At 57.9% G+C, this 21,583-nt stretch overlaps 2 protein-coding genes across 7 annotated transcripts; one reads left to right on the top strand and one right to left on the bottom strand.

Moving 5' to 3' along the window:
* The first annotated feature begins 2,875 nt into the window (after positions 1 to 2,875).
* GRN (granulin precursor) lies at positions 2,876 to 9,736 on the top strand. Of its 6 annotated transcripts, none has more exons than XM_054256993.2 (14): positions 2,876 to 2,908; positions 3,152 to 3,191; positions 5,832 to 5,976; positions 6,099 to 6,224; positions 6,340 to 6,424; positions 6,891 to 7,003; positions 7,106 to 7,241; positions 7,356 to 7,465; positions 7,701 to 7,824; positions 7,999 to 8,096; positions 8,183 to 8,428; positions 8,644 to 8,877; positions 8,969 to 9,199; positions 9,289 to 9,736. In XM_054256993.2, exons 3-14 carry the CDS (start codon positions 5,839 to 5,841, stop codon positions 9,424 to 9,426), a joined length of 1,779 nt encoding a protein of 592 aa, XP_054112968.1. In that variant the 5' UTR covers positions 2,876 to 2,908; positions 3,152 to 3,191; positions 5,832 to 5,838; the 3' UTR covers positions 9,427 to 9,736. The 6 variants fall into 6 exon arrangements, with proteins under 6 accessions (XP_054112968.1, XP_035158956.1, XP_078228785.1 ...); XM_035303065.3 differs by having other exon boundaries at positions 3,155 to 3,191; XM_078372659.1 differs by having other exon boundaries at positions 7,106 to 7,465.
* Positions 9,737 to 9,843: 107 nt separating this feature from the next.
* Positions 9,844 to 20,057, bottom strand: FAM171A2 (family with sequence similarity 171 member A2). The gene is made up of 8 exons (XM_054256987.2): positions 19,811 to 20,057; positions 16,189 to 16,416; positions 15,864 to 15,956; positions 13,038 to 13,196; positions 12,781 to 12,960; positions 12,566 to 12,682; positions 12,324 to 12,450; positions 9,844 to 11,804 (listed from the first exon to the last, which is right to left on the bottom strand). The coding sequence occupies exons 1-8, from the start codon at positions 19,926 to 19,928 to the stop codon at positions 10,346 to 10,348; spliced, it is 2,481 nt and encodes an 826-aa protein (XP_054112962.1). The 5' UTR covers positions 19,929 to 20,057; the 3' UTR covers positions 9,844 to 10,345.
* Between the last annotated feature and the right edge of the window lie 1,526 nt (positions 20,058 to 21,583).

The raw sequence follows: 21,583 nt of genomic DNA on the forward strand, positions 1-21,583 counted from the left end.
ATAAAAAACAGAGAGAGAGAAAAACGTTTGTGAAGTAGGTATTTGAGTCTTAGCATTATTGACCTTTCGAGCAGGATACTTCTCTGTTGTGGGGTATTGTTCAGTGTTGAGTGATGTTTACGGGATTGCTGGCCCTACCCACCAGATGCCAGTGCCCCTCCACCCTGAGTTGTGACAACCCAGATTGTCTCCAGACACTCCCAAATGTCCCTGGCCCGTAAAATCGCTGCTGCTCAAGAATCACTACTTTGACGATTAGACTTTGTAATATTTGTTTCAGTCAGTTTAGGTGTTTTATTTATTTATTTATTTATTTTTGAGACAGTCTTGCAATGTTGTCCAGGCTGGAGTGCAGTGGCATGATCTCGGCTCACTGCAACCTCTGCCTCCCGGGTTCATGCAATTCTCCTGCCTCAGCTTCCCAAGTAGCTGGATTATAGTCGCCTGACACCATGTCCAGCTAATTTTTTGTATTTTTTAGTAGAGGTGGGGTTCCACTATATCGGCCAGACAGGTCTTGAACTCCTGACCTTGTGTTCCACCCACCTCAGCCTCCCAAAGTGCTGGGATTACAGGTGTGAGCCACTGAGCCCAACCTTTTTTTTTTTCTACCTGTATTTTTTTTCTGGTTCTGGATGGTTATAATTAATAGGTTCATTGATTGATTCACCCATTATTTCATGAAAGTTTTTTTTGTGTATTTCAATAGAAGCATAAACTGTACTCCCTTGCCTCCAGATACACAGGAAGAAAAATCAGCACAAATGTGTCACCAGGGCACAGACTAGTCCTAGGTCCTCAGCAGGCCAGGTGTCTTATCTGCTGTCTAGATCCGTTCTAGCTCCAGGCTTAGAATCCCTGCCACCTGACTCCACAGCTCGGCACCCTTTCCCCGCTCAGACTCCTGCCGCCTGGAGCTTGGCTAGCTGTGCCTCTGCCCTTGCTTCACCCTCAGCTCCAGTTCCTTGCTCAGGCTGCAGCAGTCTCCATCCCCTGTGCAGACACTGGCCCTTCCTCCTTGGCCCAGCACAGGCTTTCCCTGGTGCTCTTCTCTCTCCTGGCCCATCTCCCATCACCCATCTCTGCCTAGCCCAGGCCCTTTGGTATGGAGCAGCCTGACTCTTGTCGTTGGCTAATCTGTTCTGTGGTACATTTTCTCTCCTCACTCCCCCGTATCAATTCCTCGAAGGCAGGACCATGAAGACTAGGAAGCCACTTCCCCTTTGACAGCCCCTGCTGCACCCCAGACTGTGCCAGGCACCCAGCAGCGCCTGAAACCCACTGTCATTTGAACGTGGCATTCAATCCCTGCCAAGCCTGCCCTTCCCATCTGGTTTCCCAGGGCTCTTCCAAAAATCTCTCCCTCCACCTGCCAGTTAAAATCTTCCCAGACTCAGCTCAAGGAGATGATCCTGAAGTGGAATTAAATCTCTCTTCTCCCGGCCCGGCGCGGTGGCTCACGCTTGTAATCCCAGCACTTTGGGAGGCCGAGGCTGGTGGATCATGAGGTCAGAAGTTCGAGTCCAGCATGGCCAACACAGTGAAACCCTTGTCTCTACTAAATATCAATCAATCAAGCAAGCAAGCTGGGCGTGGTGCCAGGCGCCTGTAATCCCAGCTACTTGGGAGCCTGAGGCAGGAGAATAGCTTGCCGGGAAGCGGAGGTTGCAGTTAGCAGAGATCGCGCCACTGCACTCCAGCCTGGGCTACAGAGCTAGACTCTGTCTCAAAAAAGAAAGAAAGAAAACAACAACAAAACCGCTTTTTCCCCACTTGAAGCCAATCTACTCCGTACACCTGGCACCTGCGCACAATCTTTTATCTTAAATTAGATCCAATGCCAGGCGCTGTGGCTCACGCCTGTAATCCCAGCACTTTGGGAGGCCGAGGCGGGTAGATCACAAGGTCAAGAGATCGAGACCATCCTGGTCAACATAGTGAAACCCCGTCTCTACTAAAAATACAAAAAATTAGCTGGGCACGGTGGTGAGTGCCTGTAATCCCAGCTACTCAGGAGGCCAAGGCAGGAGAATTGCCTGAACCCAGGAGGCAGAGGTTGCGGTGAGCCAAGATCGCGCCATTGTACTCCAGCCTGGGTAACAAGAGCGAAACTCCGTCTCAAAAATAAATAAATAAGATCCAGCTTGAGCCTGTCTCCTACCAACCCCTGCCCCCCGCTCCCGCCCCGCTGACTCCTTGAGGAAAGGGCTTGGGGCTGCTTATCTTTGTCTTCAAATCCATCCTTCAACTCCGTCTGGGGCCTGCCTAGCATGTCATCCGAGTTTGCAGAATAGGGCAGGACGGGACAGGGCAGGGCAGGGCAGGATAGAATGGGAGCGAAGGAGCCAGCCCGGTAGCTCACGCCTGTAATCCCAGCGCCTTGAGGGGCTGCAGTGGGAAGATCGCTTTGGGATCAGGAGTTGCAGGCTGTAGTAAGCTATGATCAGCTAGGGCAACCATCACTCTAAAAAATAGAAAGGGGAAATTAAAAAAAAAAAAAAGAAAAGAAAAATAAAAAGGAGAGCACAAATATTCCCAATGCCCCACACACGCTATCATCTCTAGCAAACTCCCCCAGGCGCCTGCAGGATGGGTGTGGGAAGGCAGCAAGGAGAGCACCGGCTGCCCTGTTGAGGCTGGCCCGGCGTCACATGATTCCCCAATCACATGATCCCTAGAAATGGGGTGTGGGGCGAAAGGAAGCCGGGAGGTGAGTGATTTGAGTAGAAAAAAAACACAGCATCCCAGGCTGGCCCCGCCTCTACGTCGATAAGTAGCCAATGGAAGCGTCGTATCCCGGACCTCTGGCCAATGGAAACTGAGGTGGGCGGGTCATCGCGCTGGGGTTTGTAGTCCGTGAGCTGCTTGACTGGCTGCTGCTACCCAGGGACCGCGGACCCGAACGCAGGTAGGAGGGCGGCCGCGCAGACCTCTCCTACCCAGGGGCCTGGCCAGGGCCATGTGCGCTTGGGGTTACCCTGGAGTATCAGCCGGAGACGACAGAATACCCGCTTATTGAAACTCCTTTGGGCGTTCCTATACACTGGAAGGAGTTATATGGGGGAGAGGAAGCAGTAATTGCAGTGACCCCCGTTAGAAGGGGGCTCTCCCTCCCCAGCATTCCGGGAAGCTGAAGTCCTTTCCCCCAAAGCAGGGACCACGCCATTCTTGCGCCAGATCTACCGCTATCGGTAGGTGCCGGCGTCTTCCCCTCTCGCGGTGGTGCTGGGTGGTCCCCGCGGCAGCCTGGAGCCAGAGGGGCGCGCGACCCTGGGCTGGGAGCTCCAAGGGCCTGGGAATCGGACCTGAGACTTTGGCTTCTCGAAGGTAGTAGGGACTTGGGAGTGGTGACAGAACCTGGTCTGGCTCCTCCTTACTTCCTCTTGTAGGGGGTGGGACGAGCTAACTTCCGCCTCTCCCAGCCACCTTTTCCTGCTCATTTGCAGCGAGGTTGGCTCCCCTTTTGGGAATTTCCTCTCCGCTTGGCACTCGGAGTCGGGGAGTGCCACCTAGTGGAAGATAACAGAGCTAGGGCTTGAAGAGGCTGCTGTCCTTTCTGGCTGTTTTGGTGGTGTAGGGTGGCGATGAGAGGGTGTGTTTGGCTCTCCTCCTCATCCCTGCTTCTGTATGCCCGTGCATGTATTGAGTAGAAACGTACAGTATACTCCTTCAACTCAGTGTAAACAGGAGGGGGCACATGCACAGGTAACTCACCAGGGAGCCGAACAGTCCTGTGCAGACAGGCTCCCCTTCCCAGCAAGCCAGGGCAGCAGACAGCCTGCTGAGAACACCCAGGAAGCATGTGGTGCCAGCTGCAGGTGCTTTGCCCAGGAGCTGTGAGGCTGAGGAGAGGGTCCACTGTCCAGTACCAGTCAACTTCACCCTTATCTGGCCAGGAGGTGGCCTCTTGGGGATGTTGACTTAGGGGAGGGGCACTTGAGGAAAGCCAGGTGGAGCAGAGGGTGTGAGTGACTGGGTGGGGAGATTTCCTGCCACTCCCCCACAGTGGTGTCCACACAGAGACTCCTGGGGGAACTGAGGCACAGACAGGGAGCAACTTCTCAGGCCATCACAGTTGGCAATTCTAGGATTAGGACCCAAGTGCGATTTCCAGGCAGTCCCTGTACCGTTTTTGTCCTACCTGATGCATCTATCCCCCTGGGGCTTAGGGTCCATTTCCAGGCACTGTCCATCGTGCCGCTAGTAATATGAACCCAGGTCCAATATGTTCTGGGCCCATCAAAGCCTGTTGTCACAATGACCTGATGTGTGACGTGTTATAGGTGTCCCTTCATGGAACTGGGTTCAGGACCCCAAAATCTGCAGATGCTCAAGTCCCTTATATAAAACGGTGTGGTAGCTGGATGCGGTGGCTCATGCCTGTAATCCCAGCACTTTGGGAGGTTGAGGCAGGCAGATCACCGGGTCAAGAGATCAGGACCATCCTGGCTAACATGGTGAAACCACATCTCTACTAAAAATACAAAAATTAGCTGGATATGGTGTCATGTGCCTATAGTCCTAGCTACTCAGGAGGCTGAGGCAGGAGAATCACTTGAACCCAGGAGGCAGAGGTTGCAGTGAGCCGAGATCATGCCATTGCACTCCAGCATGGGCGACAGAGCAAAACTTCGTCTCAAAAAAAAAATGAGCAGGTGTGGTGGCACGCACCTGAAGTCGCAGCTACTTGGGAGGCTGAGGTGGGAGGATTGCTTGATCCCAAGAGTTTGAGTCCAGCCTGGGTAACATAGCAATACCTCATCTCTAAAATAAAAGTAAAGATGTTAATTACTACTTTGGATGGTGGTTGCACAGAAATAAAATATGAAGTGTCTTGTAACTGGCTTAGAAGCCAGTTACAAGACTGTTTTCACTCCTTCAGGCTGTGTAACCTCTCTGGCCACCCCCCTGAGCTAGCTGGGCTAGCTGAGCCTGGGAGAAGAGTTGTTTAGGAAGTGAGAGGCTGCTCCCCACAGAGACTCAAGGCTCAGTTCCTCCTGGTGACTCAGATGGGCAGCCCAGTGGTCACACGTGGTCTCTCTCCACATGTGGCTGAGTTTCACTTCCAGAATAGAGGGAGAGGCAGGGATGGGGATTAGCATGCTTGGGGAATCTCAGAGGGCCCTAGAGGTGTGGGGGACCCTCAGAACACAGGTGTCTCAAAGGCTGACTCAGCCTGTGTCCCTTTCCCTTGGCGAGGAGGGGACATTAATGGCAGGTGGTGACTGGCCTCTGGGGAGGGCAGCCCAGACTCTGCTAGCCACCATACTTCCTTTTTCACAACCTTCTCACCCCTGTGGTTTCTCATGTCCTCATGTGGCTGCTTCCCGCAAGCCTTACTGGGGTACAGGTATGAACATGATGTCAGGCAAGGAGGCATCTGGAGGGGAACCCTGGTTTTTTGGGGGGGGACTCCCTCTCTGCCCTCCAGCCCTGTCCTCTCCCATGGCTACTGATGCCTTCCCCTCACCTCAGAGATATCCCACATCTGCACAGATCAGACCCCCAAAAATCACATCTTCCTGACTTGTAAGCCTGCCCAGCGAGGCCCAGCTGTTAGACCATGCGTTGGGGATTCAGACGCACAGGTATACACATGTCAGCATTCATGCTCACAGGTCCGCACGCGCTGAGGCGTGTGTCACACACAGGGCGCTGTAGTCAGCCGACTTAGCCCCTGCAGCTTTTTGCCTGCCTGGACAGGGAGGTGTTGAAGAGGCTCAGGCAGTCCCAGGCCAGGACCTTGGCCTGGGGCTGGGGGACTGAGTGGCCTCAGAATCAAGGGTGGAATGGGCTTAAGCAGTTGCCAGATGCTCCTTGGTACTTTGCAGGCAGACCATGTGGACCCTGGTGAGCTGGGTGGCCTTAACAGCAGGGCTGGTGGCTGGAACTTGGTGCCCAGATGGTCAGTTCTGCCCTGTGGCCTGCTGCCTGGACCCCGGAGGAGCCAGCTACAGCTGCTGCAGCCCCCTTCTGGTGAGCGCCCCTCAGCCTAGGCAAGAGCTGGAAGCCTGGGTTTTCCCAAAGGGTCATCTTGGATTGCCGGAGGAGGATGCCAGATGCCAGTCTGTGGTTTATCATCTCCCCTGTCTTTCCAGGATAAATGGCCCACAACACTGAGCAGGCCTCTGGGTGGCCCCTGCCAGGTTGATGCCCACTGCTCTGCCGGCCACTCTTGCCTCCTCACTGTCTCAGGGACTTCCAGTTGCTGCCCCTTCCCAGAGGTAAGCGTGCCATCAGCCTGATGGAGGGACTCATGTTTTCATTTATGCTTTTCCTGCACTCTCCTACCTGCAGATAAAAGGGCCTTGCTAATGCAGGCTTCTCTGTGTCCCACAGGCTGTGGCATGCGGGGATGGCCATCACTGCTGCCCAAGGGGCTTCCACTGCAGTGCAGAAGGGCAATCCTGCTTCCAAAGATCAGGTGCAGCCAGGGTGCGGGTGCAGGGCAGACGGGCAGCATGTAGAGCCTGGAACCCAGGAGCCCAGCTGGCTGGGTAGCCCCGATTCCTGCTCTCGTGCCCTCATTCATGTGTGGCATCTGTACTAAGCAACACCCCTGCTGCGGATAGAAGGGCAGCACTGGGGACAGGAGGGGGCAGGAGAAAGTGCAAAACTCCAGGCCCAGGCATTGTGGGGGTGGGGGAGGTTGGGCTGGGCCAGTCTAATACCAACATGGTCAATGGATGCTCCTGCCCCATGCCACCTTGCTGAGGGAGGGGCTGGACCGTGAGGAGGGTGAGTTAGGCATGCCTAGATTACTGAGCCCTAGTGTCACCCCCAAGCCCCAGTAGCTGGGCCTGCAGACTCTGGTGCCACTAGCTCTTGCGTGATGGGGGAGTCACTTTCCCTGAGTGGATTGGTAGAATCCTGGGTCATCTGGTCCACAGGTAACAACTCCATGGGTGCCGTCCAGTGCCCTGATAGCCAATTTGAATGCCCTGACTCCTCCACATGCTGCATTATGGTTGATGGCTCCTGGGGGTGCTGTCCCATGCCCCAGGTACAAATCTGGGGAGATGGGGGTATGTGGAGGGAGGTAGGGGCAGAGGGTGGGGGCTGGGGGCAGGGGGGTGAAGACAGAGTCAGGACCGTCTTTCCTCAGGCTTCTTGCTGTGAAGACAGGGTGCACTGCTGTCCGCATGGTGCCTCCTGCGACCTGGTTCACATCCGATGCGTCACACCCACGGGCACCCATCCTCTGGCAAAGAAGATCCCTGCACAGAGGACTAATAGGGCAGGTGAAGAAGTGGGAGAGTATCAGGTCGGGGCTGGGGCGGTGCCTCACTTTGACTCCAAGTGTGGGAAAAAGTCCCCTCCACCCTGGGTGCCCGTCATGCTTGCTCCTCTTCCAGTGGCTTTGTCCAGCTCGGTCATGTGTCCGGATGCACGGTCCCAGTGCCCTGATGGTTCTACCTGCTGTGAGCTGCCCAGTGGGAAGTATGGCTGCTGCCCAATGCCCAATGTGAGTGAGGGGCTGGAGCCAGCTTGGCTGTGTGCCCCCAGCCACCTGGCCCTGACATGCACCTTACAGGGGCTCTGGGGCCTAGGGCTGGCTGGCTCCTTGCTGGGAGCCTGGCTGATGCTGGACTCATGCCACCCCCTAGTGGGGGATTGGGGCAGTGCCAGCCATCAGACTGGCTGCTCCCTGTGCGCTACTGAGCCTAGAAGTGACAAAAACCCACCCCTGTCCCACTCAGGCCACCTGCTGCTCCGACCACCTGCACTGTTGCCCCCAAAACACTGTGTGTGACCTGATCCAGAATAAGTGCCTCTCCAAGGAGCATGCTACGGACCTCCTCACCAAGCTGCCTGCGCACACAGGTACCAGAGGCAGGCACAGATTCAGGGGAGGGGCCCCTTTCCTCCATTTTGGGCCTGGCAGTAAGATCACTGCACGGTGGCGTAAATGGTACCCTCCATCTTCAACACCTGGTTCCAGCTGTGGAGGTGGCAAAGGGTGGATACCCCTGAGGGTCCTCTCTGCCTTCCTCACAGTGGGTGATGTGAAATGCGACATGGAGGTGAGCTGCCCAGATGGTTACACCTGCTGCCGCCTACAGTCGGGGGCCTGGGGCTGCTGCCCTTTTACACAGGTACTCAGGGGTGGTGGGTGGGTGGACTGAGCACTGTGGCAGCCAGCTGGACCCCAGTGCCCACTGGCCCTTCCTGTCTGCCATAGGCTGTGTGCTGTGAGGACCACATACACTGCTGCCCCTCAGGGTTTACGTGTGACACACAGAAGGGTACCTGTGAACAGGGGACCCACCAGGTACCCTGGATGGAGAAGGCCCCAGCTCACCTCAGCCTGCTGGACCCGCAAGCCTTGAAGAGAGACGTCCCCTGTGATAACGTCACAAGCTGTCCCCCCTCCAATACCTGCTGCCAACTCATGTCTGGGGAGTGGGGCTGCTGTTCAGCCCCAGAGGTACATGGGAGAGGACAGCACCTTGGCCTGGGAAGGTGGTGGCCAGACTCCTCTTGCTTTCTGCCCTCTGCTTCACCCATAGGTGGCACTCAGCTCTGTCAGATTCATCCCCAGCTGGAGATGCTATAAGCAGCAAAGGCGGGCTGGAGAGGTAGGGGCTCGACGCTGTGCCCCACATGTGGCTACCTAGAATGGCCTTTTCTGCCCACCCCCAGGCTGTCTGCTGCTCGGACCACCAGCACTGCTGCCCCCAGGGCTACACGTGTGTCGTTGAGGGGCAGTGTCATCGGGGACCCAAGATCGTGGCTGGGCTGGAGAAGATGCCTGCCCGCCGGGCTTCCGGATCCCACCCCAGAGACATCGGCTGCGACCAGCACACCAGCTGTCCAGTTGGACAGACCTGCTGCCCGAGCCTGGGCGGGGGCTGGGCCTGCTGCCAGCTGCCCCATGTGAGTGCCTCCCTGCCTTCCCCTGGATAAGGGAGCTAAGCCCGGCGAGGGGACAGGAACATAATGCCATTCTGCACCCTCTCCCCACCAGGCTGTGTGCTGTGAGGATCGCCAGCACTGCTGCCCAGCTGGCTATACCTGCAACGTGAAGGCCCGATCCTGCGAGAAGGAAGTGGTCTCTGCCCAGCCTGCCACCTTCCTGGCCCGTGGCCCTCATGTGGGCATGAGGGACGTGGAATGTGGGGCAGGGCACTTCTGCCATGATGACCAGACCTGCTGCCGAGACAGCCAAGGGGGCTGGGCCTGCTGTCCCTACCGCCAGGTCAGTGACACCCCCCACCCTGGGGCTCGGTATGGCCAGGGACCCAGTCCCGCCATGTCCAACCCTCTTGTTCCACTCTGACCATCCAGGGTGTCTGTTGTGCCGATCAGCGCCACTGCTGTCCTGCCGGCTTCCATTGCTCAGCCAAGGGCACCAAGTGTTTGCGCAGGGAAACCCTGCACTGGGACACCCCTTTGAGGGACCCAGCCTTGAGACAGCTGCTGTGAGGGACAGGACTGAAGACTCTGCAGCCCTCAGGACCCCACTTGGAGGGTGCCCTCTGCTCAGGCCTCCCTAGCACCTCTCCCCAACCAAATTCTCCCTGGCCCCCATTCTAAGCTCCCCATCACCATGGAAGGTGGGGCCTCAATCTAAGGCCTTGCCTGTCAGAAGGGGGTTGTGGCAAAAGCCACATTACAAGCTGCCATCTCCTCCCCGTTTCTGTAGACCCTGTGGCCAGGTGCTTTTCCCTATTCACAGGGGTGTGTGTGTGCGTGTGCGCGTGCGCGTTCCAATAAAGTTTGTACACTTTCTTAACAGCGTCTGATTTGCCGCCTTGCCTGCATTCCCCAGGGCCCCAGAGCCAGAGTTCGCTCCACTGCCAGCACTCCCCTCCCCTTCCCCACAGAAAGACACACACGGCCTTAACCTCACCAGTTTATATTTGCTGCTGCCCACAGCCGCCGTCATCACATTACCCCCTAGTCCCCAGAGCTGCCCCAGCCACCAGCCCTGTGACATCGTAGCCCAGAGGTGGGCTAGTCAGCAAGCAGCACTCCCAACCCCTCCCAGGGGGCCATAGAGAACGCCCCCGCCCTTCCCAGCCCTCACACTAGCAGCTGAGGCTGGGTCACCCCTCCTGCTTTCCCACAATAGAGCTTTCTATATACAGCCACACTACACAGGCACTGCTTCCCCCCAGCCCTCCTCCCCGGCACCTCCCCATGAGGGCTGGACCCCCCTCCTCCCCGGCTTGGAGGCAGACACAGGGTCCCTTGTAAGACACAACCCGGCACCTACCACGGAACGGCTCCGAGGCCCCTGGGCCCCTCTCGGGCCTAGGGCTGGGGGCAACGCATGAGGGCCCCACAGGCCCCCAGGGCGCGCACCCGCGCAGAAGGGGCGGTGCCAGGCCCGGCGCGGGCGCTACTTGACATTGAACACCATCAGCGGCCGCTCCTCCCGCCGCTGCCACGGGCTCTTCTTGTCTCCAGCCTCGTCGCCCACCTCTGCCCCCAGCTCATCCTCCGGGCTAGTGAGCGAGTCGCGCCGCAGCTCACTAGCGCTGCTGCGGGAGCTGTCCCCGCGGCTGCGGCCCCGCCCCCGGGGTACCGTGGCCGCCCGGCCCTCGGGCGCCGCCACCTCGTCCAGCAGCGGCGTCAGCGAGTTGTCTTCGGGAGAGCAGAGGCCCGTGCGACTCTCGCTGCTGCTGGGCTCGGTATCCTCGCTGAGCGCCAGGCGCGGGGGCGCGGGTGGCGGCGGAGGCGCGGCGCGCTCTCGCTCCTCCCTCGGGGGCCGGCGGCGCGCGGGCCGCGCCTCGTGCACGTCGACACCCGAGTCCAGGCTGGCGTCGGTGCTGCGCCCCCCGCCGCCCGCCTGCAGGTCGATGTAAGAGTGACGCACTTGCGAGTTGGAGCGCCCGTCGAGAGACACGAACCATGCTCGCGGGTGCGGCTTGACGCCCAGTTCCAGCAGCTTCTTCTCGGTCAGCGCCTGCAGCTCCCCGTTGAGCTGCGCCATGGTGGACTCGTTGAACAGCACCGGGATGGTGACCGAGCCGCTGACTGGCGCCGCGCGCCCGCCCCCCCAGCCCTCGCCGCCGCCGCCGCCGCCGCCCTCGCCCCCCGCGCCCGAGTGGCCCTGCATCTGCGGGCGCTGGGGGTCGGGCTGGGGAAAAGCGCGCGCCGGGCCGGGGGCCGCGCCCTCAGGCGGGGCCGGCTCGTCGCCCACGCCCGCGGCTCCCGCCTCGCCGCCGAGGCGCACGTAGTGCGCGGGGATCACCAGGGTGGGCATGACGTTGCGGTAGACGTTGTCCTTGAGGTGGTCGATGGAACCGCAGAAGATAAGCTGCCCCGCCTGGCCCAGCGACGGCGGCCGCGCCAGCTGGTCCACTGACTGCGACAGCAGGAAGTCGGGGGTCTTGCTCTCGGCCGCCCCCTTGTGGCCCAGGTAGTGGTCGAAGGGCGGCGGCGGCGGCGGCGAGGGCGGCTCGTGCAGGAAAGCCGCGGCCCCCGAGGGCCCCCGCCGGTACTCCTCCAGGCCGGGCTCCAGCCCGCCAGGGCCCTCGGCCGAGCGCGCGCCCTTGAGCCCGGCGCTCTCGCCCCCACGGGCACCCGAAGGCTCGGCGGCCGGGCGGCTGGCAGAGCGCGGCTTGGCGCGGAAGAAGTCGTCTCGGGAGGAGGCTAAGTCCCGGGAGCTGGAGAAGGCCGAGTGGAGGGGGCCTGGTGGCGGAGCCTCCGGGTCCCCCGACGGGGCGGGCTCCAGGGGTCCCCCGCAGATGAGGTGGAGCTGGGACATCGAGGTGGCCTGGTCTCGTTTGTTACCGTCTGAGGGCCCCGAGAGCTGCAGCTTGCGGTGCTGTTGCCTCGGCTTCAGGCAGCGCCTCCTGGAAGAGAGGGAGCAGAGGGGGCCTCTCAGGAAAGGGTGAGGGCCAGAGTAGGCCTCGAACCCCCTCAGATGCAAGACAAGGGATGAATGTAGTGGAAGAGGTGGGGAGAATGCCTGGGCACTCAGGAGAGATGGCGGGGAGCCGTGTCCGTTTGGGGTTCCCCTGGAGGTAAACTCTGCACTTCTTTGCATGTAGGCGTGCTGTGAGAACCGGGAGGAGCACCGAAGCTGTCTGTGGGTGTCTCCGGCCTGGAGTCCTCTGGGAGCGAGAGCAGGGCTAGTAGGGGCAGTGGCAGATCTCTCTGGAGGGGCCCTGCCTCCCCCCCACCTCCCTGCTATCTTCAGCCACAAGCACCAGCCCCTCAGGTCCTTCATGTGTGCAGGAAGTTTTCCTGTCTGTCCTTTGAGGACCAGAAGTGGATTTTATGCATTTTTGGGGCCCCAGGGCCCTGTACAGGTGCAGGCCTCAGTCAGAGGAAAGGAGAGGAGAGGAAGGTGGGGTAAGCCTGGTGCTCACCGGCAATAGTAGATGAGCAGACAGAGCAGGATGAGCACCAGCAGGGCCAGGGCTGCCAGGATGGTGAGCAGGAAGATGGTGTGGTAGGTGCCAATGTCCTGGATGCCCGAAGTGATGGTGACCAGCCCTGTGCCAGGTGAGGGCTTAGCGTCCAGGTGTGGATGCCCTTCCTGCCTTTCAGAAGTCCAGTCTCCCAGTCCGCTCCCCCATGCCTTGTACCCCCACTGCCCCACCACTCTTACCAGCCATTGGAGAGGCCATGGCGGCCACCCAGTACCCCAGCTGGGGGGAGACAAAGGTCCAGTAGAGCTGCCGGCCTTCCTTCCGGATTACACCAGTGCCATTGCGCACCCACAGCCCTGGGAGAGGTCGGGGATTTGTCACACTTGAGTCCCTCCCACTCAAGTCCCACTTTCTGCTCTCAGCTCCAGCACCTGCAACCCCCTGAGGTACTTACCACTCTTGGGGTCGAATCTCCAGGCTGGAATGCTGGTGCCCACGGTCAGGGCACGAGTCTCAGAGGGCACAGGCAGGGACAGGTGAATGGGGCCTGAGAGTGGCACCTCTGTCCCATTACCTGTCAGCAGGTGCACACTCACAGCAGCCAGGGGCATCAGCTCCAGCCAGGAGCCATTGCCTGAGGGATGAGGGCACAGGGCTGAGGGCTGATCCTGGGCCCAGGGAGACCCCATCCACGCTGGGCACCCAGGTTACCTGAGCTGGAGGCCTCAGTGCCCAGGAAGGCAGGGAAAGCCCGCATTTCCTGCTGGGTGCTGGCAGGCGTGAGCGAGGCCCAGAGGTGGCTGTAGGTGGAGCTGACAGGTAGGCGAGCAGCCCGGCGCTGGAACTGCACCAAGGGTTGGGAGCGGGCCCCTGGAGGGAGAGAGGGGCTGCAGTGGCCTGACCAGGGACAGGGATCCCCAGGGACCAGAGCAGAAAGCCAGTTTCCAAGGAGAAGGGGGACACTGGGTCAGGCCACTTCGGAAGGCCAGGGAGGGAGATGCCTTGGGGAGAAAGCTGGGCAGTCATAGAATGTTCACTTGGAAGGGACATGGACCTGAAATCTCTGTGTGACCCTCAGCAGTTTACTTGCTTTCTTAGAAAGTTTCCTTACAGAACCTATAAAATTATGCGATCCAGATGCTCATACAGTATGGTCTGCTATGTAGCAGGCACCAGGTTAGACACTGGGGGGCCCAAAGATGAGTGACAGAATTCCCCACCTTCAAGTTCACAGTCTAGTGGGGTGCTTCCTTTAGGGTACCCACTGGAACTGTCTGCTGTGATGGGAATGTTTTCTAGCTGTGCTGCCCATTATGGTACCCACTGGACTCACGTGGCTGTTAAGCATTTGAAATGTGGCTAGTGTGACTAAGGAACTGGATTTTTAATTTTTAAAAACTTAATGAGGCCAGGGATGGTGGCTTACGCCTGTAATTCCAGCACTTTGGGAGGCTGAGGCGGGATGATCATCTGAGGTCAGGAGTTCAAGACCAGCCTGACCAACATGGATAAACTCTGTCTTTACTAAAAACTACAAAATTAGGTGCTGTAATCCAAGCTACTAGGGAGTCTGAGGCAGAATCGCTTGAACCCAGGAGGTGGAGTTTGCGGTGAGCCGAGATTGTGCCATTGCACTCCAGCCTGGGCAACGAGTGAAACTCCATCTCAAAAAAAAAAATAATTTTAAATTTAATTTACTTGAATTTAATATATAGATAGTGGCTACTGGAGTAGACAGTTTAGGTTGCGTGTGTGTGTTGGGGTGGAGGGGACAGATGTATAAACAATTCCAATACCATATGGCCAAAGCTAACATTTATTAAGCTTTAAGCTATACTGGGCACTGTTCTAAGCAGGTTACCTATATTAACCCCTTCAGTTAGGAAAATAGCCCCTGAGGGAGGTGCCTTTATTATCAGCCTCGTTTTAGAGGTGCAGAAATGGAGGCAGGCAGGGGTTTAATAGCTGGCCGGAGGTCACAATCCTCAAGCCCGATTAAAGCCCACGGTCTGTCCTCTGACGTGCCATTCCTCCTGGGTTGCTATTCAAATAGAGGGATGCAGAGGACTAGGGGAGCCGGGCTCATCCTGCTCAGGGGAGGCCCTGTGGAGTCTTGCAGGATGTGGAAGACTCAGCCAGGAAAGAAAGAGGGAGAGGACATCCAGGAGGACAGGCATGGGAAAAGCCCAGAGGCTAGGGGCAGTGGGCAGCCCGGGTTCTGGAGGGCGCTGTCAGCTCTGAGACAGCACCTGGGCTTTATATTGAAAGCAGTGGGCGCCATGTGGGGACTTCAAGCTAGGGGGCCACAAAAGGTCCACTGCCATCTTAGAAACCTGCAGGGGTACTCGGAAGCCTCTGGTTTGGGATCAGAGTGACAAAGGTGAACAAACGTAGCTCAGTGAGGCCGGGCGCCGTGGTTCATGCCTATAATCCCAGTACTTTGGGAGGCCAAGGCAAGTGGATCACCTGAGGTCAGGAGTTCGAGACCAACCTGGCCAACTTGGCAAAACTCCATTTCTACTAAAAATACAACAATTAGCCAGCTGTGGTGACATGTGCCTGTAATCCCAACTACTTGGGAGGCTGAGGCAGAAGAATTGCTTGAACCCAGAAAGCAGAGAGCCAAGATTGTGCCACTTCAGCGTGGGTAACAGAGTGGGACTCTTACCTCAAAACAAAAAAAACTCAGTGATGAAGGCTCCAGCTGAGACTACAACCTGGGAAGGGGTTCCTTGCACTCCGAAACCCACCTCGGCTAAGTGGAATGGAGCCCTCGCACCCTCACTGTCCTCTACTGCCCTGTACCCCGATGTTCCCCCCTGGCCTTCCTCCCCAGTGGAGGAGCCTCTGCTTCCTCTTCACTCCTGAGTCCACAAGGGCCGACCGCTCCATTCCACAAGCTCTCGCCCAGCTGGGTCCCCTTGCAGGTTAGGGCCACCTCAGCACTGAAAGCAGCTGCCCTCCACTCCACTGTCCTGCCTTCTCTGGAACTATTTCAGGGCTTGCAATGATCTGTCTTCCTACTTGTCTGTGAATGTCCAAAGGCAAGGAGCGGGTCTTCTTCCTCACCATGGTTCCCAGCACTGGCCACAGTGCCTGGCATGGCCTAGGAGCTGAAGTAAGTACTAGCTGAGTGAGCCTGGGGGTAGGCAAGGACTGCTGCAGGCTCGCTCTGGGCCTTGCACTTCCTGTGCACCCGGGGCACCCAGCAGGTGTGCAACAAATATGTGTAGACCCACGGAATATAAAGGTGGCAGGGGAGGTAGGAATAGATGGAGAATAGAAACCACGAGAAGCCCCAATAACTATAAACATTTATTGAACACCTTCTGTACTGTTTTTGCATGTTTGATGTAATTCTCACTCCAATTTGATGATGTAGGCACTATCTTTCCATGTCTTACAAATGAACAAATTATGGCTCAGAGAGGTTAAGTGACTTGCTCAAGGACACCCAGCTAATATGGGAGCATGGAGGTCTGTACACCCAGGTCGGGGGAAGGAAGAAGAGTTGGCATGGGTGAGGGGGAGCCTTACCCGGAGAGCCTAGGAGGATGTGCACCAGGTCCTCATAGAGGATGAGTGTGGCCGGCCGCTCAGGGAGCAGGTAGAGGCTGACGGATGCGTACACTGTGGGAGGGGTAGCTGGTCAGCTCCAGGAAAGGCGGGCCCCCCACTCCCTGGCCAGGCGCCTGTTCCATCTGAGTCCCAGTGGCTTCACCCTCCCTCAGCCCCCTCTGCATACCCCAACCCAGGCAGCAGCTGCTAGAAAGCCTCCCCCTCCACCCCCAAGGAAACTATTTTGGGAAGGGGCTGATGGCAGGTCAGCTGCTGTCCCCACTCCACCTGCCCCTGCACTCACAGGGCAGCTTGTCAACACGCCAGGGCACAGAGTTGGTGAGAAAGCCAGGGCGGGCAGCAGTGACCAGCACCCAGGTGCCCAAGCGGTAACTGAGGGGCAGGGTGGCCACGCCTTCTGAGTCTGTGGTGCCAGCCGCCAGCAGAGTCCGGTTCCCAAACACATCCACTGAGGCCCGGGCCAGGGGCACCAGCTCCCCGCTTACATACACCTGCACCTTGATCAGGATCTCTGTAGGCAAGATGGAGTGAAGGGAGTGAGGACGAGGGAGGGAGAAAGAACTGGGGGGAGGCCCAAGATCACAGGAAGGGGTTGTGTTTTCGAGTCCTTGGGGCTGAGGCTAGAGAAGGCACGATCTAAGAGCCAGCATTCACAGAGCACTCACTGACCCATGAGGGAGGTGGGACTCTTCCCACATTTCATTGTCTAACACATGCGCTGTGTCACATTTTCATATTTCTAAGCTCAAGCTATGCCATCATCATAACTGGCAGCATTGTTTCCTTTCTTACTGGTACCTGAACTAATGGGGCATCTTACAGTCAGTGGTGTATTAGATTCGATAAAATATGCTGTTAGTCCATTTTACAGATAAGGAAACGGAGGCTTAAGAGTTTAGATACTTGGACTACAGTTAAGTGGAGATCTAGGATCCAAACCTGGCAGTCTGCCTCTAGAAGTGACATTCTTAACCCTGGGCCTGGAGAAAGAAGAAGGACGGGAGGGCTGGGAAAGGCTAAGTAAAGCTGGGTCCACAGGCAGAGAGGGGAAGGGACAAGATTGAGCAGTTTGAAAGGGAGGATGGAGGCTAGGGCAGAGTTTGGGGTCTTGGGGAAAAATGGACAGGGGACACTAGGAAACTGGTCATTCCCATCATTCATCCTTTTCCCAGAATCCTTCGCATAAGCCTATTTTCCTTCAGATTTAGGGACTCACCCCAACCCGATGCCCAAACAAGTAACTCCTGCCCCCTCCCAGCTGGTCAGCTACAGTCAGTCACCATGACAACGCCCTCATTCCTCCCAGGAGATCAGGCAGGGAGTTGGGGCCCTGGCAAGGGGAAGGAGATCTGGGAGGGGGCAACCCAGGCCCAAGGGAAACCATTGTGGAGGGGCTGGGGAGGAAAGCCCAGGTCTTTTGCTTTCCAGGGATGCCTCTGACTCCAGCCCCAGGAGAGTTTGGCCAGGCCATCAGGCAGGCATCCTGCCCTCAGATGGGGTGATGGGGAGGAAGCAAGCTTCGAGTTGTTCACATGGATTTCCCAGGCAGTCTCTCTGATCCGGGGCACCCTTTCCCACAAAAGGGTGTTCCCACAGCCCCTCACTCAAGAACACACACCTCGACCCTCCCCTCCTCTAACAAGGTATGTCACGCTTGTGCGGACGCCTCAGTGGGGGGGCCCAGGAGGCAGGTAGGGAGTGGGCTGAGTTCGGAAGGAAGAGGCTGGTGCTGAGAGCAGCAGGGCGCTGTGGAGACTTCGAGGAAAGAAAGCCTTAAAGTGGAGCCCGACACTCAGCAGTGACAGGTGTCTTAGCTCAGGTTCCCAACCCAGCGCCACACCTGCCCTAGGCATCCCATCCAGCTGTTCCCCTGAGTCCCCCTCCCCTCCCAGGCCAGAGCCCAACCCCGCAGGGTGGGTGCACACACTCCACCCACTCTCACTCCAGGACGCTGGTACCCCTCTACTGTTCTTTTGCACATTTGATATGATTTAATTCTTACTTCAATTTGGATCTTATCCTTCCATGTCTTACAAATGAGCAAATTACGGCTCATAAAGGTTAAGTGACTTGCCCAAGTGAACCCAGCTAATATAGGAGAGTGGAGGTCTGTGTGCCCATGTGGGAGAAGGGAAGAGCCTACGAGGAGGTGCACAAAGTCCTCATCCACCCCCACCACCATCCAGTAGGAATTCTGAGAAGCCAGAAGGGCCTGGCTACTCCCACCCCCATCCTGGGCTTAGGAGCAGCTGGATAGAGCAGCTGGGGAGAGGGACCCCAGTCTGAGATACCGTCATTTGAGGGAATGCCTTGGGTTCAAGAGTCAGAGTCTCAGAAGAGGGAGGGGGCTGGGGAAACAAAACTTTGGTAGGCAGGTAAGGCCTGAAGGAAGCATCTATATCAACCTTGGGGGTGGTGGGGAAGGGGGCCGGTGCCTAGCAGATTCCCTTCCTCCTTCCCCTCAACCTGGGCTCCCTGCCAGCTGCCCCAGAGAACCCCCTATCCTGGCTCTATTCCAGCCAATTCCCTGGGCCCTTTCCCCTGGGGTGCAGGGACTTGAGGGGAGGGGCGTCCTAAGAAACTAGGGCTTCTTCCTGCTAAGCAAAAGCTCATCTCCTCCCCCAGAGAGCTGGGGAGACTGAGGCAGAGGGCGACCCCTCCCCATTCCTCAAAGCCTGACATTCCATACAGTATTCACTGTATCCAGTATCCAGCCCTGCCTCAACCCAAGAGGAAATCCGAACCCTCCCTTCATCCGGACCCCACTTCCCTCATCCAGACTCCCCCACGCTGCTTTTCCTGCCAGCTCCTTCGGGTGGGGGGTGAGGAGTGAACACGGCTTCAGGCGGAGATGGGGCCCACAGGCAGGGGAGGGAGAGCAGGAGCCGGGAGGTGGGCACAGGGCTGGAGTGGGCGGAGGCCTCTAGGCGTTCAGGCCTGCCGGTGGGGTGCGGAGTCAGGGTCTCGCTCCCCCATCCTTTCCTGCTGCAGGAGCCGGCCCCACCCCCACCTCACACACCCACCTGGGCCCGGTGTGTGGCTGGGGAGGGTCTCCTCCACTGCGAAGGAGATGTGAGACGAGGCGAGGGTGATCTGGGGGCGGGCAGGGGACAGGAGTGCCAGGAGGCCTGCTGAATGGGGACCCAGGCACCTGCCCTCCCAGCCGGCACTGCCCAAAGCCAGCCAGCTCAGCATGGCTTCCCGACCGCGAGCCTGCCATGCGCCCTGAGCTGGGAATCACAATGTACCCCCTTTTCTCAGAGCCCCACAACTGCCGCTCGTCCTCCGTCACAGGCTTACCAGCATTTATTTGGTGTACCCCAAATTCTAAACCAGGGGGGCTGGCTGGGAGCTGTCAGGCTCCAGGGCGAAGGACCCCATTAGCAGTCAATCCCGCCCACAGCCTCACCCACTCCCCCTTCTCCCCTCCCCCCTTCAAACCCAGCTCCAGGCGCCCAGCCTCCGGTCCGGGCCTAGGGTGGCACCCGATGCGGGCGCCCCCATCCAGCCGGGGTCGGGAGCGAGGAAACCGCAGGGGGCTGCGGAGCGGGCGCCCTCCCTAGCCCGCCCCTGGGCGGGTGTCTTGGGTAGACAATGGCTCAGGCAGTAGCGCCTCGCGGACCAAAAGGGAGAAAAACAAATCGGGATGGGGAGGTGGCGCCGAGCCTGGGGACCCTCGCCCTCCCCATTGTGTCTCCCCGAGACCCCCGCCCCGGCCAGCCTCCCTCTCCCCGCCTCCACTTTCCCCCAGAAGCGGCGACCCCAGATTGCTCAGCTCCCCCCACACGAATCCCGGGAACAGAATAGCCCCGAATTCACGAGCGTCGCAAAGTGGGGGCTTACGGGAGGGAGCCTGATCAGGGGGCGCAGGCCCGCCATCGCGGCCCCTCCCGGCGGAGACTCACCCTGCGGGCTGGGGGGCTCCGGCGGCGACTTGCCCGGAGCCCGAGAGGCGCCGCCGAGCAGCAGCCCCAGCAGCGGCAGCAGCCGCGCGAGGACGCTGGGGCCACTCGGCGGCGGCATCGCGGGGCTCGGCCGGGCCCTAGCGGTCCATGGCTCCCGCCTGGTCCCGCTCGCCCGGCCCCGCGCAGCCCGAGCTCTGCGCAGCTCCGGCTCCCGCTCCCGCTGCGGCGCCCGCTCAGCGCAATTGTCTCCGCCCGGAGCCGCCGCCGGCGCCCCCTGCAGGCGGCGCGCCACACCGCGGCCCCCCCGGCACCGCCCCCTCCAGGCCCGGCTCCGCCCGCCGCCCCGCAGTACTGCCCACCTTCGGCCCACCCTGCAGCCCCGGCTCTGCGCTCCCAGACTCTGGGCTGCAAGGGAGTGTTGCGATTAGGATCCCATCATTCGTGTTCTTGGGATTCGAGAGTCCCCAGAATTTGGTGCAAAAAAATTTTTTTGTGTAGGTGGGGAGTGACTATTGCTTACAACACACTCTCAAGAAGCACGGTCATGAAAGTCTCAGAAAAGTGTAAGAACTCCCTGCTCGATGGCCCCCTTCTCCGGGCAAAACACCCAGGCTGTGCTAGGGAGACAGCATGACCTCCTGTCCCTCCTAAGTGTCTTCTTTCTTTCTTTCTTTTTATTTTTTACGGCTACAGTAACTTTTTTTTTTTTTTTTGTAGCGACAAGTGAGCGTTTATTTTTGGGCCTTTCTTCCTATGTGTATTTCAGGTCTTTTTCAGAACAAGGCCCCAGGAATCTCCAGATTCAATTATGTCCCTGGGCTTGGTCGACTGCTGCAGGAGTCTTAGGGAGCCTTGTACAAATGCTAGAGTTACTCATTTACCAACATGAAACCCTAGGATAGAAGGTGCAACAAAGCAGGACTCCTTCCTCCATGGAATGTGCTGATTTCAGATGAGGCGGCAGCCAGTGAAGAAAACGCTGTCCAGCCTGGCCAACACGGTGAAAAACCGTCTGTACTAAAAATACAAAAATTAGCTGTGTGATGACGGATGCCCGTAATCCCAGCTACTTGGGAGGCTGAGGCAGAAGATTCACTTGAACCCGGGAGGCGGAGGTTGCAGTTGAGCTGGGATGGTGCCACTGCACTCCAGCCCGGAGACAGAGGGAGATTCTGTCTCAAAAAAAGAAAAGAAAACACTGATATTTTTCCTTGGAATGGACTGTGATGAGAGGTGCTTGCTATAAACATAAGCTACTGTCTTTTCTTTTACTCTTTCCAGTTTTTGAAGATAAAGCAGGAAATAATCTTCTCTGAAGATACTTGATAAAAATTCTCCAAAAAACAAAAACATATGCTTCCACTTCATAGATAAAAATTTACTGCAGTTTGGCACCTGGGTCTAGTTCAGCTGGCAGATGAGCTAATTGATGCGTTCACCTCAATCCCCAGGTGTGCCGATCTCCTTGAGGAAGCCCACTCTATTTTTTGTAGCATGATGGGCCACTGGAGGAGGAAAAGATGCAAGAACCATAAGATCCCCTGGAAATGCTTCCCTGGGAAGGCAATTTCATGAATGAGGTCTTCCAAGCAAATGACACCAAACTTCCCCAGGTGCTCCTCATCGTGGTCTTATCTGTCAGAGGGATGGTCTCATTCTTGATCTTGGCTTGTCCACATTTCAGACTTTAGATTTGGAAATCGCCAGGTCATGTAAGGTTCCGCTATACGCAGCATTTTAGGTTCTGGGCGGTGACATTTACAAAGACACCAC

The sequence above is a fragment of the Callithrix jacchus genome, chromosome 5 (genome assembly GCF_049354715.1).
Source record: "Callithrix jacchus isolate 240 chromosome 5, calJac240_pri, whole genome shotgun sequence".
NCBI lineage: Eukaryota > Metazoa > Chordata > Mammalia > Primates > Cebidae > Callithrix > Callithrix jacchus.